At 64.1% G+C, this 15,359-nt stretch overlaps 1 protein-coding gene across 1 annotated transcript; it reads left to right on the top strand.

Moving 5' to 3' along the window:
• Window positions 1-13,282: 13,282 nt before the first annotated feature.
• PIM3 (Pim-3 proto-oncogene, serine/threonine kinase) lies at window positions 13,283-14,897 on the top strand (the record flags this gene model as incomplete). Its single annotated transcript, XM_080706513.1, has 6 exons — window positions 13,283-13,367; window positions 13,448-13,557; window positions 13,631-13,681; window positions 13,752-14,118; window positions 14,460-14,636; window positions 14,710-14,897. The coding sequence occupies 6 exons, from the start codon at window positions 13,283-13,285 to the stop codon at window positions 14,895-14,897; spliced, it is 978 nt and encodes a 325-aa protein (XP_080562639.1).
• Window positions 14,898-15,359: the final 462 nt, after the last annotated feature.

The raw sequence follows: 15,359 nt of genomic DNA, 5'->3' as shown, positions 1-15,359 counted from the left end.
CGGGGATGGAACCCAGGGGCATTCTACCTCCAAGCTACACCCCCTGTCCTATTTAGTATTATTATTATTTATTTTGAAACAGGGTCTCACTAAGTTGCAGAGGTCCTCCCTAAGTAGCTGAGGCTGTCCATGAACTTTGATCCTCCTGTCTCAGCTTCACGAATGCTGGGATTACAAGTGTGTGCCACCACGCCCGGTAGTATTTTATTTTATTTATTTATTTATTTATTTTGTGGTACTTGGATGTGGAACCCAGAGGCTTTCTACCTCTGGGCTATGCTCCCAGCCCTATTTTATATTTTATTTGGAAACAGGTTCTCACTAAGTTACGGAGAGCCTCACTAAGTAGCTGAGGCTGGCTTTGAACCTGTGCGATCCTCCTGTCTCAGCCTCCAAGGCGCGGGGATTACAAGCGTGCGCCACCACGCCCGGCTTATTTTTTTTGAAAGAACATTTCTGTGGGCATTTCTGCACCTTTTGAAGGTGAGTGGGATTCTGGATTTCCAACAAGTGCCAGGAGCCCATCACCCTTCACCTTCCCTGGTGCCCCAGCCACCGTGCACCTCCCTGGCTCACCTGAACGTGTCCCTCTGCACCCACCATTTGGAAACCCCAGGCAGGCAGAGGTTTCCCCACCTGTCCCCAAATTCTGCCCCTTCCTAGGGTCACCCCCATATCCCTTCTCTCCCTCCCTGTCCTCCCAGAAGGGAGCCCCGGACCTCTTCTCAGAGCCACCCCAGCCCTGCTGGCCCACAGGATCTGGCCTGGCCTGGGGAGGCCAGAACTAGACCACTGCAGACCCTTCCCGTCCCTCCGCAGAGCCCTCCACCAGGCCACAGGGCCGCGAGATCCTGGGCCTGGGGCGCTGACCCTCCCTGACCCCCAGACTGGGCCAGGACAGGGCTCTCCGGACAGACCTGCAGATTAGAAGCCGGGGTCCAATGCCGGGGTTCCTGGCCCCTGCCCGTGGCCCAGGGTAGACTCAGCAAGCCATATGCAGTGGGGCGTAGGCCCCCTGGGGCTCCAGGTCTGGGGTCCCAGTGATACGAGGCACAGGTGGGCGGGCCTGAGCTCAGGCAGGCAGGGACACTTTTTGAGAATGACCAAGTTCAGGTGGCTGTGAATTTAGGGCCGTGTGTGTGGCCAAAGGCTGGTGGGTGCTGCGCCTAAGGCTGTAGGGAGCAACACCCCCACACACGCACACACGGGCAACTGTGTGGTGGAGCCCCTCCTCTGCGGCTGTCACAGGGACATTCTCTCAACAGAGGGGCCCGAGGTCCACCGCTGGCCTGGCCTGGAACTGATGGCCCAGGGTGGGCTCCCGGGCTGGGCTGTGTCTGCTCCTGCCTGGTTAGGCACAGACTTCGTGTGGGCAGGGCCCCTGGGCTGGGCTTGCTAACCTCTGAGCCCATGTGGGGCCAGGATGGCCAGGTGCTGGGATGAGGTCTGAGTGACCGCCTCCACCACCCCGTGGGCACAGCATAGTGTCCAGCGCACGCTGTCTTTCCCCACCCGGTGTTCTGGCACCAGGTGTGTGTGGGGTGGATGGCAAGGCTGGAAAGGGCACCCACCCTGCATAAGGGCAGGAGTCCAGTGGGGAGGCCAGCAGTGCTGCTAACATGTGCTGGCTCTGGGACCCACAGCGGCCATACTGCGCTGGGCAGGCCTACCCATGCCTCCCCAGGAGGCTGCCCGTGCTGGAAGCCCACCGCTGGCATGCCTCAGGACCCAGGACGTTCCCTAGTGGTGAGTCTCAGCGCAGGCCAGGGGCAGAATCCACGGCTCCCACAGTCCCCAAAAGAAGCCCAGCTATGGAGGACTCCCTGCCTGGGCCCGTGGGGCACGACCTAGTCCCTCTCCTGCTGGTCCCACAGCCCGGGTGGGGCTCTTCCTAGTGTGGGCTGGGGACCCACCACCCCTTTGTGGGGCAGACCTGTGTGGGCTGGGATGGCTTTGTGGCCAAGAGCCAGGCAGCCTGGCAGGGCCTGCTTAGCACCCAGAAAGGGCCTCCGTGGGGCCAGGAGCCAGGCCTGTCACGGCAAAGCGTCCAAAGAAAGCTCAGGGTTGAAGCTGGTCAGTGCCCAGGGCCAGTGGGGCGGAGGCTTCGGGCGTGGCTGAGGGGAGGCTCCTCCCCTGGGGGCTCCCGGAGAGGTCCATAGGCAGCCCCGGGCAGGGCCAACACCAGCCGACCTGGACCCTGGTGGGGTGTGGCCAGGAAGGCTGCGGAGGCTGCAGGCGCCAGGGAGCAGGCCCTGGCCAGGCTTCCTGCACACTGGCCCTGAGCCACGGCCGGCTGGGGACACGGTGTGCAGCAGGAACAGGGTGTGTGTTTGCTCAGGGTGCCCGGAGCCCAGAGAGGACAAGGGCCCATTGTGTCCCGGCTCCCTGCCCCACTGGCCGTCTGCATTGCCCCTACCCCTCACCCCTCATCCCAGCAGGCACCCCTCTCCCCTTCCCTAGCTGCCATGGGCTCAGGGCACACAGGCGGCTGAGCCCCTTCCCAGCCCAAGGCTGAGCATGAGGAGGCAGCATTTGGGGTTCCCAGCCTGGGGTCCGTCTCTCCCCACTTCTGCAACTGAGAGGTGTCTGGAGCTCAGCTTCGCAGGCTCCGAGGGGTGGGCAGTGGCCCCTGGCTGAGTCACAGCCACCAGCTAGGGTGGGGACAGCAGCCCAGCAGGCTGGGCGGGAGGGAGCCGGGCACACAGGCCACAGCTGACCACGAGGAACCGGTCTGACCAGGTGCAGAGGCAAGCTTGTGTGTGTGTTTATGAGCGTGGGGGTGTGGGGGTGTGTCAGTGCTTGCTCACGTGGCTGTGTGGACTGGGGCCCAGCCAGGAGGCAGGCGGGACAGAGGCCACAGCCTGCGTCATGGGCAGCATCTACGGCAGCGAGCGTCATGGGCAGCATCTACGGCAGCGAGCCGGGCAGGTGGCCACCTGCTGGGGGCGTTGGCTCAGCTGGGGGTGGCGGAGGGTGGCGGGCCCTGGGAGCTGGGAGGGAGGGGCCGGGGCCAGGGCCAGCAGGTGGGCAGGCCACCCTCCCCCAGAGGTCAGAGATGTGGAGGTGGGGGCATGCACAGCGAGGCTGGGGGAGCCAGGAGGCCAGCAGGCCCACCTGGAGGCCCATCCCTCCTGGCCTGCCTGCTCCAGCCGCCCCATCCCGGGCCCAGTGCTTCGGCCAGTGACCTCCAGAGCCCTAGGGCTGGTGGAGGCAAGGCCCACCCAACAGATGCTCCGCTCCACTTGCCCACGACTGAGGGGTCTGCCAGCCCTAGGCTGCCCAGACACTGAGCCACCCCTGCTGGGAGCCCTGGACTCCTGGTCAGTGGGGTTTCAATAGGGCACCAGGGTTTCCCCTGAGCCAAGCCCCTCACCCCTGCAGAGTCTGCTCCTCCTGCCCTAGTGCCTGGCTTCTTCTCCTCCACCCTCTCTCCAAGACAGCCCTCCTGACTCTCCTAGCCTGCCTCCCCTTCCCTGGATACCAAACACTCCTCTGAGAGATGCCAGCCCCCCGCCCTGCCCTAGCAAACCAGAGCCCCCACCCACGAGCACGGCTTCCCAGCCTAGACCGGGCCCAGGTGTGGCCACCCACTCTGGCTGGCGGAGGGCTTGGCCAGCCTGTTCCCCCTGAGCCTCAGTTTCCCCATATGAGGAGGACCCCATGGGGGCAGGGTGGGCAAGTCCAGAGCACGTGGGACCTGGAAGCTCCTGCCCCAGGCCTAAGCCAGCCCCTGCAGCTGCCTGGAAGCCAGTCCAACCTCGGGCTCACAGGAACTCTGGGGCTCAGTCCTGGCCGGCCAGCCCTGACCCCACTGGGGTGTAGGGCTCAGCAGGCATCAGGTCCTGGAGGTGCAAAGTGGTTGCAGAGGGCTCCTGGGAGTGGCGGGAGGTAGGAGGCAGGCGGCTGGCTGCATGGACCCACCTGCACTGGAGCTCCCACCCTTCCCCCAGGTTGTACAAGTGCAGGCGGCATCCCCGCAGACCCACTCTACAGAGGGCTTTCCTCCACAGGCAATAGGGAGCTGGTGCAGGGTTGGAAGACTGTCAGAAACAAGTTCCAAAGCCCACGTGGAGGGTGCTGGAGGGCCCTGGGGGGGGGCAGTGCGGGTTGGGGACTGGGGGACTCCAGGCTGGGGTTCCTAAGCTAGTGCCCTCCTCCTGCTGCCTGTGGGGAGGCCTCCACCCTGGGTCCCAGAATAGAAGAGCTGACTGACTGTCGGGAGGGATCCTGCCTGGGAGGGGTACCAGGGCTTGGCCGAAACCCTGCAACAGTGCGTCCCAGAAACCAGGAGTCAGCACTCCCCTCCCATTGGCTAGGGAAAGGAGCCGCTCTGGGAGTGCCTGGCTAGGGCGTGACTGAGACCTGGATGCAGGGACTGCAGCGGTGGACTGGGGAGCCCCAGGAGTCCTCCAGCCCTCCTGACATTCCCTAGGGACCTGGGGGGCTGGGGCTCAGGGCTGTGGATCTGGGGAGCTTAGGGCTAGGGTGATGCCTGGAGCCACCTGCACTGGTGGACACCTCTTCCCAAGGGACCAGTGGGGGCAGAGACCTGGTCTCTTCCTCTGGGCAGCACCATTGGGGTCAGGGCACCTCCTGCCACCACCTAGCCCTGTGCACAGGCGGCACAGCCTGCCAGGGCTCCAGGGCAGAGGCTATCATGTCCCTGGCCCCCAGTTCCTGATGGACCCCATGTTTTCCCTTCCCTCCTTTCTTCTGGCAGTGTCCAGGTGGGAGCCTGGCCGGTGTGAGCTAGAGGGCTGGATGGAGCCTTTTCAGCCCCCACTGCCCGAGACCACCCACAGCCCAGCTCCCCAAGAGCTTCTGCTCCTGCCCCAGGGTGCCCAGTCCAGAGCCGCAGCAGGTGCTCTGGGAGGGGAATATTTGGAAGGGCAGGTGTGTGCTGGGTGGGCAGGCTGGTCCGGCATGGACCTGTGCTGCTAATCAAGAAGCAAAGAGTACAGGAGCCCAGGAAGCCTTAGCGCAGCTCGCTCCCGCAACACCACCCAGCCCAGAGTACCCCCAACTCAGGCAGCCCTGGCTCAGCTCCCTCCTGCACCCCCAGGCCCCCCAGGCAGCCCTGGCTCAGCTCCCTCCTGCACCCCCAGCACACACAGGCAGCCCTGGCTCAGCTCGCTCCTGCACCCCCAGGCCCCCCAGCACACACAGGCAGCCCTGGCTCAGCTCGCTCCTGCACCCCCAGGCCCCCCAGCACACACAGGCAGCCCTGGCTCAGCTCGCTCCTGCACCCCCAGGCCCCCCAGCACACACAGGCAGCCCTGGCTCAGCTCGCTCCTGCACCCCCAGGCCCCCCAGCACACACAGGCAGCCCTGGCTCAGCTCGCTCCTGCACCCCCAGGCCCCCCAGCACACACAGGGCAGCCCTGACTCAGCTCGCTCCTGCACCCCCAGGCCCCCCAGCACAAACAGGCAGCCCTGGCTCAGCTCCCCACCCTGCTGGCCCAGAAGGCAGGCCCAGAAGGCAGCGCTGAGGTGTGAATGTGGGCGGCTGGCATCTGATGGGACCTCAGCCCCCACGGGGGGGGGGGGTACGGGGGGGGGCAGCAGAATAGAGGGGGCCCCCCTGTGCCTGCCCTGGGGCAGCAGGCCTGGGGAACTCCGTGGAGGTGGGCAGCCCAGCACAGTGAAAGCGCTGGATTCTTCCCATTCTTTCCATTTCTCTGCCCTGACTCAGGGCTGGTTTCCTGTGGCCTGCCTGGAATGCGCCCGCCCAGGCGGCTGCTGCTGTGCTGCCTGTTGCTTCCCCAGGCTCCCGCCTCCCCCAGCGCACCCACAGCCCGGCTGGCCCTGCCCAGCTTACCCCAGCCTGGCTCTCCCCTCCAGCTTTCCGCGGGGTGGGAAGATCCTGAACCCTGGGGCCAACTCACCCCTGTGTCTCAGTGACCCCGCGCCAGGGAGTGGGCGGCAGACAGGGTGACCTCCCCCTGGGCCTTGGGCTCCGCACCTGGACAGTGAACAGGACCCCAAGTGCCCAGCCCTTGGTCATCTTCCTGAGGGGCGGGCCAGGGAGGTCAGGGCTGCAAGTCGGGGAGCTGAGCCCACCCCGCTGACCAGGTGGCCCTAGAGGCTGAGAGGGCTCTGGAAGGGGCTCCGGAGCTGCCTGTGGAAGAGAGGGCATGCAGCCAGGGTGCCTGCCCGGCCAATGTGCACACGGCCCACGCTCGCCTGTAACCAGGTGTGCACTGAGCGCCCGCTCCCTGCGCGCGGACCCACACTGACCAGCCACCGGAGCACTTGGGAGAGGTCCTCCAGGCCAGAATGGGCCCTCCCACTGCCTGGGAGCATCAAGCACCAGCACCTCCTCCAGGAAGTGCTTGGAGCAGTCAGCTTGGGGCAATAGACTGTTCAAGGTGAACTGGTGGAGTTCAGGCATCTTAACGGGCTAGGCGGTGCACGCCTGTAATCCCCGCGCTTGGGAGGCTGAGACAGGAGGATCGCGCAGTTTGAAACCAGCCTTAGCTACTTAGTGAGGCTTTCAGCAACTTAGTGAGACCGTTTCCAAATAAAATATAAAATAGAGGCCAGGTGTGCTGGCGCATGCTTGTAATCCCAGCATTCAGGAGGCAGCCTCAGCTACTTAGCCAGGCCCTTCGCAACTCAGTAAGATCCTGTTTCAAAAAATAAAAAGACTGAGCCGGGCATGGTGGCGCATGCTTGTAATTCCCATGCTTGGGAGACGAGACAGGAGGATCGCGCAGGTTCGAAGCCAGCTGCACTGGCTTAAGAGACCCTGTTTCCAAATAAATAAAAAATATAAAATAGGTCTGGGAGTGCAGCCCAGAGGTAGAAGGATTTCCAGGAACCCCAGTACCACCAACAAATAAAAATAAAAATATATAAATAAATAAATAAATAAAAAGACTAAAAAAATAGGGCTGGGAGCCGGGCGTGGTGGCGCACGCTTGTAACCCCAGCACTTGGGAGGCAGAGACAGAAGGATCGCGCAGGTTTGAAGCCAGCCAAGCGCTCTGGCTTAGGAGACCCTGTTTCCAAATAAAAATGTAAAAATAGGTCTGGGAGTGTAGCCCGGAGGTAGAAGGGCTTCCAGGAACCCCAGTACCACCAAAAAAAAAAAAAAAATAGGGCTGGGGGTGTAGCTCAGAGGTACAATGCCCCTGGGTTCTATCCCAAAAATTATATATATATATATATATATATATATATATATATATATATAATGTAATATATAATATATGATGTATAATATATATAATTAGGTCTGGGAGTATAGCCTGGAGGTAGAAAGTCCTGGGTTTCATCCCCTATACCAAAAAATAAATAAATAAAAATAAAAAAGGGCTGGGGTATAGGTTAGAGATAGAATACCCCTGGGTCCAATCCCCAGCACCACACACACACACACACACACACACACACACCTGGGGTGTCCTCTCACCAGAGGCTAGCTCAGCTGCTGGGCTGGCCTGGAGCCTCTCCGGTGCCCTGTCAGTTCCCAGGAATAGGGAAGTGGACCTGTGGTTGGAACAGAGTCCAGCCACTTCTGAGCTGACGCCCTGCCCAGGGCCAGGTGGGCTGAGGAACCCTGGTCACAAATGGTCACAATGAGGCTCCCCAGCCTCACCGGACCCCTCTGGACTTCCCTAGACCGGGTCTTGGCCCAGAGCTCCAACAGCCCCATGCCGCCTTCAGCACCTGTGGCCCTGCCCCCACCTGGCCCTCGAAGAGCCTGAGAGGGCACGGGCTTTGGGGGCTCACGCAAAGCAGAAGGCTGGATGCGGTGGTGCACACCTATAATCCCAATACTCGAGGGACAGAGATGGAAGGATCACAAGTTTAAAGTTAGCCTCCAGCCGGGTGTGGTGGCGCACGCTTGTAATCCAGCGCTTGGGAGGCTGAGACAGGAGGATCGCGCAGGTTCAAAGCCAGCCTCAGCTACTTAGTGAGACCCTGTTTCCTAATAAAATATAAAATAGATCTGAGAGTATAGCCCAGAGGTAGAAAAGCCCCTGGGTTCCACCCCAGCACCACAATTTTTTTTTAAATAAATAAAGTTAACCTCCACAATTTAGTGAGACCCTCAGCGACTCAGTGAGACCGTTTCAAAATAAAAAATGAAATAGGGATGGGGGTGTAGCTCAGTGGCACAGTCCCCCTGAGTTCAATCCCCAGTACCGCCAAAAATAAAAATAAAGAAGCCAGGCCTGCTGGTGCAACCCTGTGATCTCAATACTTGAGAGACTGAGCCTGGAGGATCACAGGTTCAAAGACAGTCTCAGCAACATGGTGATACTCTCAGCAACCTAGCGAGACCCTGTTTCAAACAAAAATATCAAGCCGGGCGTGGTGGCGCACACTTGTAATCCCAGCACTTGGGAGGCTGAGATAGGAGGATGGCAGTTTGTGCCCAGCCTCAGCTACTTAGTGAGGCCCTCTGCAACTCAATGAGACCCCGTGTCAAAATAAAGAATAAAAAATAGGGCTAGGGGTGTAGCTCGGAGGTAGAATGCCCCTGGGTTCCATCCCCAGTGCCAAAAAAATTAACTAATTAATTAATAACAAATGCGACAAGGGCTGGGCGTCGCTTGGAGGCAGAGTGCCTTGGGGTGGCTGGGGACCCAGAGCCCCTCTTGGTCCCTGCTGCAGCCTGGGCCGGCCCTGGGGGCCCAGGGAGCCAGGTCTGGGCCTGTCCAGCAAAGGCAGAGCAGTGGGACGCAGCCTGGGGGCAGGTTCGTGGGCCGGCCTCACACCTGTGATCCTCCAGTCTCAGCCTCCTGAGGACTGGGATGACAAGTGTGGACCACCAGAGCTAGCTCCTAGCCCGGCTCCACATCCAGGCTGCGCCTCCCGGGATCCGGCCCTGCCAGCCGGCCTGAGGAGAGAAGAGGCCGGCAGCCTCGTGGGCCGCGTATCCGCAGGGGCTGGTGCCGTCTTCGCGCTTCCCGTGAGAACAGAACCCACCGCCGCTGCTTGGGCACAGGTCATTTTCTGCCAGCAACACTCCCACCTCGGTGCCCTGAGGGCCCCATTGCCCCCCGCAGGCTTGCCCTGCGCCCTAAGTCTCTGCTCTCGGCCCCAGCCCCGGCAGCCCCCGGCTGACAGGGGCACCTGGTGTGCTGAGCCCCCAGGTGTGTGGCAAGGCCTGACCATGCCCCAGCGCGGATTTGGTATTTGGGTTTTTTGTTGTCATTGTTGTTATGCTAGGAATTGACCCAGGGCCATTCTACCTCTGAGCTACATCTCTGCCTCTACTTTATTTATTTGCTTATTTATTTACTTACTTAGCCATACTGAGGATGGAACCCAGGCCCAGTCTACCTCCAAGATACCACCCCAGCCCTATTTTTCATTCTTTAGTTTCAAACAGGGTCTCACCAAGTTGAGGAGAGCCTCACTAAGTAGCCGAGGCTGGCTGCAAACTGCGATCCTCTTGTCTCAGCCTCCCAAGTACTGGGATTACAAGAATGCACCACCATGCCCAGCTCCCTATTTTATTTTTTATTTAGAAACAGTTTCACTTAGTTTTGGAGGACCTCAGTAAGTTGCTAAGGCTGGCCTCAAACCTGTGATCCCCCAGTCTCAGCCTCCTGAGGACTGGGATGACAAGTGTGGACCACCAGAGCTAGCTCCTAGCCCGTATTTTGGGGGCTGACTTGGGCCCCTGGGGATTATCCATGGGGTGTCCCAGCTGTGGCTCACTGACTGATGGTCTCCCCAGCAGTGGCAGGGCCGATTCCCTCTAGGGAGCCCCTGGAATTCTGGATTCAATTCTGGGGTGTGCACCTCCACGGTCACACCTGTGAGGCACCTTGCAGGTGTCTCAGCCAGCTCCTCAGTCCCAGAGGGCCACCAGGGGCCCCACTGTAGGTTGGGAGGGCCAGGGCGAGGCCTGGGCCAGGGCCGCGTGGCTACGGCTCTCCAGGCTGGTGGGGGCAGCGGGGATGGGCGGGGATGCTGTGTGCCCACCATCATAACTGCCCCAGGCCCACCAGCAGAGACCGCCATGGGGCGCCTGAATGCAGCCCACCATGCTGAAGCGCTCTCCTTGACGCTCTAGTGTCTTCTGCAGCCAGGAGCCCGGTGGCTGAGGCCAGGTGGTTGTGCCCACGCGAGAGCCCAGGCTCCAGGTGGCTCGTGGGTGAAGTGTCTCGATGGTGGCAGCGGGCAGGGCAAGAGGGAGCCACGGCCTGCAGCCCAGGGCGGGCCCCAGCCAGGCAGCGAGGCAGCGCCATCAGCCCCCGGCAGTGCTGGGCCAGAGTTCACCCCGGCGTGGGGATGCCCAGGCGAATCATTGCACAATGCCGACTCTTCTCCCCATCGGCGGAAGCTGTGCCAAGGAGTGTGGAGGCATGAGGGGAAAGGGTGCCACCTGCCCTGCCCTGGGAGCATGCCTGCCTGGCCAGCATCGCCTGGCTGCCGTCCGGGTACTTGCAGCAGGCCTATACCACGCCGACCCCGCTGGGCTCAGGTGCACGAGCTCCCAGCCCGGGGGCCAGGGGCTGGGAGGGAGCTGGTGACAGACCGCGGGCTGCCAGCACCAGGCACAGGGACGTAGCGGCACACAGGTCTGGGTGCTGCGGCACTGAGGGGTGCTGGGATAGCCCAGGCTGGAAGGGCATCAATGGTAACCAGACCAGGGCTGGGCAGACCTGCAGGTCCCCAGGGGAGCTGGGCACAGAGTAAGGGACCTAGACAGACTAAGAAGTCACATGAGCCCTGGGTGGTCCCAGGAAAGGAGCCTGAGGCCCTGGAGCGCATCTCCGTCTGCCCCGTGAAGCCCCAGCTCAGCAGGTGTCAAGCAGCACAAGCGTGTCGTTGCGGTGTGAGCATGGACGTGTGCTGGAGAGAGACACACACAGGTGCACACAGAGCGGGTACTTCCCCTAATCCAAGGCCAGCCTGGTTCCTGCCACCACGCACCGCCACAGCCCCTCCCAGCAGCAGGCAGGTGAGCCGTGGCTGGCCATGCATCTGTCCACTGCAGGGCCGAGAGCAGGCAGGGACAGGATGGCTGGGGGTGGTGGGAATGGGGGTGCAGACCCTCTGGGAGGGTCCACCTGCTCACCCCGGTGCTGAGGATGCTCAGGGCTTGGCCCACACAGTACCGGCCTCGGCCCTGAGCACCCGCTGAGCTGGCCTCACCCACCTGCAGGTATGCCCAGCTCTGGCCCGTGGGCTGGACCGACAGAAGGTCCAGAGCTACTTTAAGTCCCCCCGAATGGACTTCAGGAACCAGGAAAACACAGGTGGGGACTGGAGTCCTGCACTGTGGGGACTTGGCTGGGCGGTACTGATCAGACCTGGGGGTCACGGGTGGCTGGGGCTCAGTCTCCCTAGGTGCCCGAGATGAGCTTGGCTCCCTTGCCCACGAGGGAACACCCACCAGAGCCTGTTTGGCAGGCTGAGAAACTGGGTGAGGCTGGCCTGGCCAGCTCCTGGGTGAGAAAGGCAAGCTGCCTGGGGTCCTCAGTGCTCCCACAGTCACGGTGGGTGGCCCGGGTGGCCACCACCAGCCCTTTCCTCAGGTAGATACGGAGTCTGACGGAGGCCCTGATGTTGGCTGGGTAGCCCCTGTGCAGTGGGACCAGGGACCCTGCTAACCTGTCACAGCTCACCGTTGGCTTGGGGTCCCCAAGCACCCACAAACACACAGGCACCTAAAACAGCAAATCCATACTCTACTGCTTGGGGAAATGAAGGTCAGAGAGAAATCCCTACTCCAGCAAGTCCCTGCCTTCCTGCCCCTCTCTCCAGGGCCGCCGAGGACCCCTCCCCACCTGTGGAGTCCCCCCCCCCCAGGGCTTCCACAGGAGCCAGCTGGGGGTCTCCAGCCTACCTCCAAAGTGGGGGAAGGGGCTCTGGGGGCTGGGCACTCTGCTGTTTGGGGACAGTTGACATCTTTGGAGCCAATGTGGGAGCTTAGTGAGCAGGCGTGGGATACGCTCCCCAGATCCAAGTCTCCCAAAGCCTGATCTCTAAGGACCTGCCAGGGTGGGGGCCAGGGTCATCCTGGACTGGCCTTGATAGCTGGGCCCCACAGAGGAGGCACCAGCCCCTTCCCACTGCTGACCTGCGGTGAGGGTCTGCCTGGCCATCACCTAGACCCAGAGCACTCTTCAGCACACCCCATCCCCAGCGTAGGTCAAGGGGCAGGGATGGCTAAGGAGTGGGAGGCCAGGCTGAGGGAAGCCCCCTAGGCCGTGTGTGCAGGGCAGGCCCACGGGAGCAGCGTGTTTAGATCCCCACCGCGCCAGCACCTGACCGTGGTCCCCACGGTCCCACAGGCCCTCAACCCACTCTGGAGACCTGCCCGAGCTGGCAGATGGTCACTCGGGTCCCGAGTCCTGCGTGGCTCTGAGGCCAGCAAGTGACCTTGGCCTGAGCTGGGCAACCTGCGGGTTACAGCACACCTGGCGGAGGAGCCGGGGGCCTAGACAGGCAGCAGAGAAGGGGCGCCGGTGGGCTCAGGTCCAGACCACGGCGTGTGGACCTGGGCTGCGGGTGCTCTGACACAGCTGTCGCTGCGATCGAGGCGGGCCCCATAGATGGGGACCACTGCTGGACGCGGTGCCAGGTGGCTGGAGGACAGACGAAGGGCCTCGAGGCACAGATCGCCAACCGGGGGCCGAACGCGGCGGCTACGCGCGGTCTCCCCACGCGGGGCCACGTGCGCGACAGAGCGCGGGCGGCCAGTGGCGCACACGCACGGCGTGTGTCACCGCAACGCCCCGGGCACGCGTGGGGGTCCCCGGCGGACGCCCCCTCCTCGGGACCCCGCGCCCGCGGCACTGGACGCGCTCAGGCCGCCCCCGCGGGGCCCAGCCGGAGGGCGGCGCGGCCCGCCGCAGGGCGGGTGACCTTCCCGGGGCCCGGGGCGGGGCCGCCGAGCCCCGCCCCCCACGCGCGGCGCCATTGGCAGGAGCCCCGGTGTCCTTTCAAAACCCCGGCCCCCATTGGCTAGGCGGCCCGGCGCCGCGGCCGCCGCCCTGCGGGCTGCGCGTGCGCAGAGCGGGCGACGCGGGACGCAGCACGCCGTGCGCCTCCGCCGCAGCCGGCCAGCCCGCCGCGCCCCGCCCGCGCCCTCCGCGGCCGGCAGGCCCAGCTCCCGCGGCGGCCCGGGCGGCGGGGCGGGGCCTCGCGGTGCCGCCCCCGCGGAGGGATACGGCCGCCGCGGCCCAAAAGCCCGGGGCGAGGCGGCGGGCTGCGTCGGCCTGCTGCGGTCTCGGCCTCGCGGTGCTCGCCGGGCGGCCTGGGCGCGGCGCGGACATCGGCCGGGCTGCCTGCGGCCCGGAGGCCGCGGCCCGCGATGCTGCTCTCCAAGTTCGGCTCCCTGGCGCACCTCTGCGGGCCCGGCGGCGTGGACCACCTCCCGGTGAAGATCCTGCAGCCAGGTAGGCGCGGGCGGCGGGCGGCGGCGGGCGGCGGGCGGCGGAGGGGCGGCCGGCCACCAACCCGCCGCACGTCCCCGCAGCCAAGGCGGACAAGGAGAGCTTCGAGAAGGCGTACCAGGTGGGCGCCGTGCTGGGCAGCGGCGGCTTCGGCACGGTCTACGCGGGCAGCCGGCTCGCCGACGGGCTCCCGGTGAGTGCGGCGCGGGCGGGCGGGCGGCGCGCCCCGGGCCGCGCCCTCCCGCTGACCGCGCGCGTCCCCGCAGGTGGCCGTGAAGCACGTGGTGAAGGAGCGGGTGACCGAGTGGGGCAGCCTGGTGAGTCGGGCGGCGGGCGGCGGCGGGGGGCGGCCGCGGCGGGCGGCCGCGCTGACCCCCGTGTCCCCAGGGCGGCGCGGCCGTGCCCCTGGAGGTGGTGCTGCTGCGCAAGGTGGGCGCGGCGGGCGCGCGCGGCGTCATCCGCCTGCTGGACTGGTTCGAGCGGCCCGACGGCTTCCTGCTGGTGCTGGAGCGGCCCGAGCCGGCGCAGGACCTGTTCGACTTCATCACGGAGCGCGGCGCCCTGGACGAGCCGCTGGCGCGCCGCTTCTTCGCGCAGGTGCTGGCCGCCGTGCGCCACTGCCACAGCTGCGGGGTGGTGCACCGCGACATCAAGGACGAGAACCTGCTGGTGGACCTGCGCTCCGGCGAGCTCAAGCTCATCGACTTCGGCTCGGGCGCGCTGCTCAAGGACACGGTGTACACCGACTTCGACGGTGAGCGCCGGGGCCGCCCGCGTGCAGCGGGCGCCGCGCCAGAGATCCCCGCATTGCGGAGCGCGGGGAAGCCGGGGCTCCCCGCCGCCGCCTCCCTCCCGCTCCCCCCCCCCAGGCCGCCGGCTTGGCGCCAGGCGTGGGCTGGGCGGGCTGGGCGGGAGAGGGCGCCGTGCCCCGTGGCCTCCTCGCATCTGTTTGTTGTGAAACCCGAGCTCTGGCTCATGTGACGCTGCGGAGGAGGCCCTGCCCACTGCTGGCCGGTTTTTCCAGGGGTGGCAGGCTGGATGTGGAGGCTGGGCTGGCACTAACCAGCGCGGTGCCGTGCCGCCTTGCCTCCTCAGGCACCCGGGTGTACAGCCCCCCTGAGTGGATCCGCTACCACCGCTACCATGGGCGCTCGGCCACCGTGTGGTCCCTGGGCGTGCTGCTCTACGACATGGTGTGCGGGGACATCCCCTTCGAGCAGGACGAGGAGATCCTGCGGGGCTGCCTGTTGTTCCGGAGGCGGGTGTCCCCAGGTACGGCCAGGGGGCCTGGGAGCGGACTGGGGCAGCCCGGGTCTGTCTTTGACGCTCTTACTTCTCCCTCCAGAGTGCCAGCAGCTCATCGAGTGGTGTCTGTCCCTGAGGCCCTCAGAGCGGCCCTCCCTGGACCAGATAGCCGCTCACCCCTGGATGCTGGGGGCCGAGGGGGGCGCCCCAGAGAGCTGCGACCTGCAGCTCTGTGCCCTGGACGCCGACGACGGGGCCAGCACCACCTCCAGCAGTGAGAGTTTGTGAAGCAGAGGCCTCTTCTGCCTGGCTGTCTCCTGCAAAGCAGCGACCTCCGGCCCCTGGTGACCTCCCTCGGCGCCGGGCCTGTTTCCTTTGCTTTGAGTGCCTTTTTGAACGCTGCTCCGCGGGACTGGATTTTCTCGAGCTCTTCTGTCCAAAGATGGCTCTGGGCAAAGCGAGGTCCCGCCTGCCCTGGGTGGATACTTGAACCAGAGACGTCCCCCAGTCTGCTGCTGCTCCTAGGGAGGCAGCCTTCCCCTGACCTGTCCGGCTGGAGCCCTCTCCAGCTTCCTGGCCAAGGTCTGGGCACTCCCTGGACAAGCAGTGCAACATGTGAGTTGCGCCCGCCGGCAGGCTGTGTCCACCGGCCATGTCTGTTATTTATGGTGTGACCCCTGGAGGGCGCCCTGTCTGCAGGGCTATTTATTGTTTAATTTATTTGTTGAGGCTCTTCCTCTAGCAGCCTGC

This window comes from Muscardinus avellanarius (assembly GCF_963383645.1).
Source record: "Muscardinus avellanarius genome assembly, chromosome: 11".
NCBI lineage: Eukaryota > Metazoa > Chordata > Mammalia > Rodentia > Gliridae > Muscardinus > Muscardinus avellanarius.
This window is presented reverse-complemented; position numbering and strand designations above follow the sequence as displayed.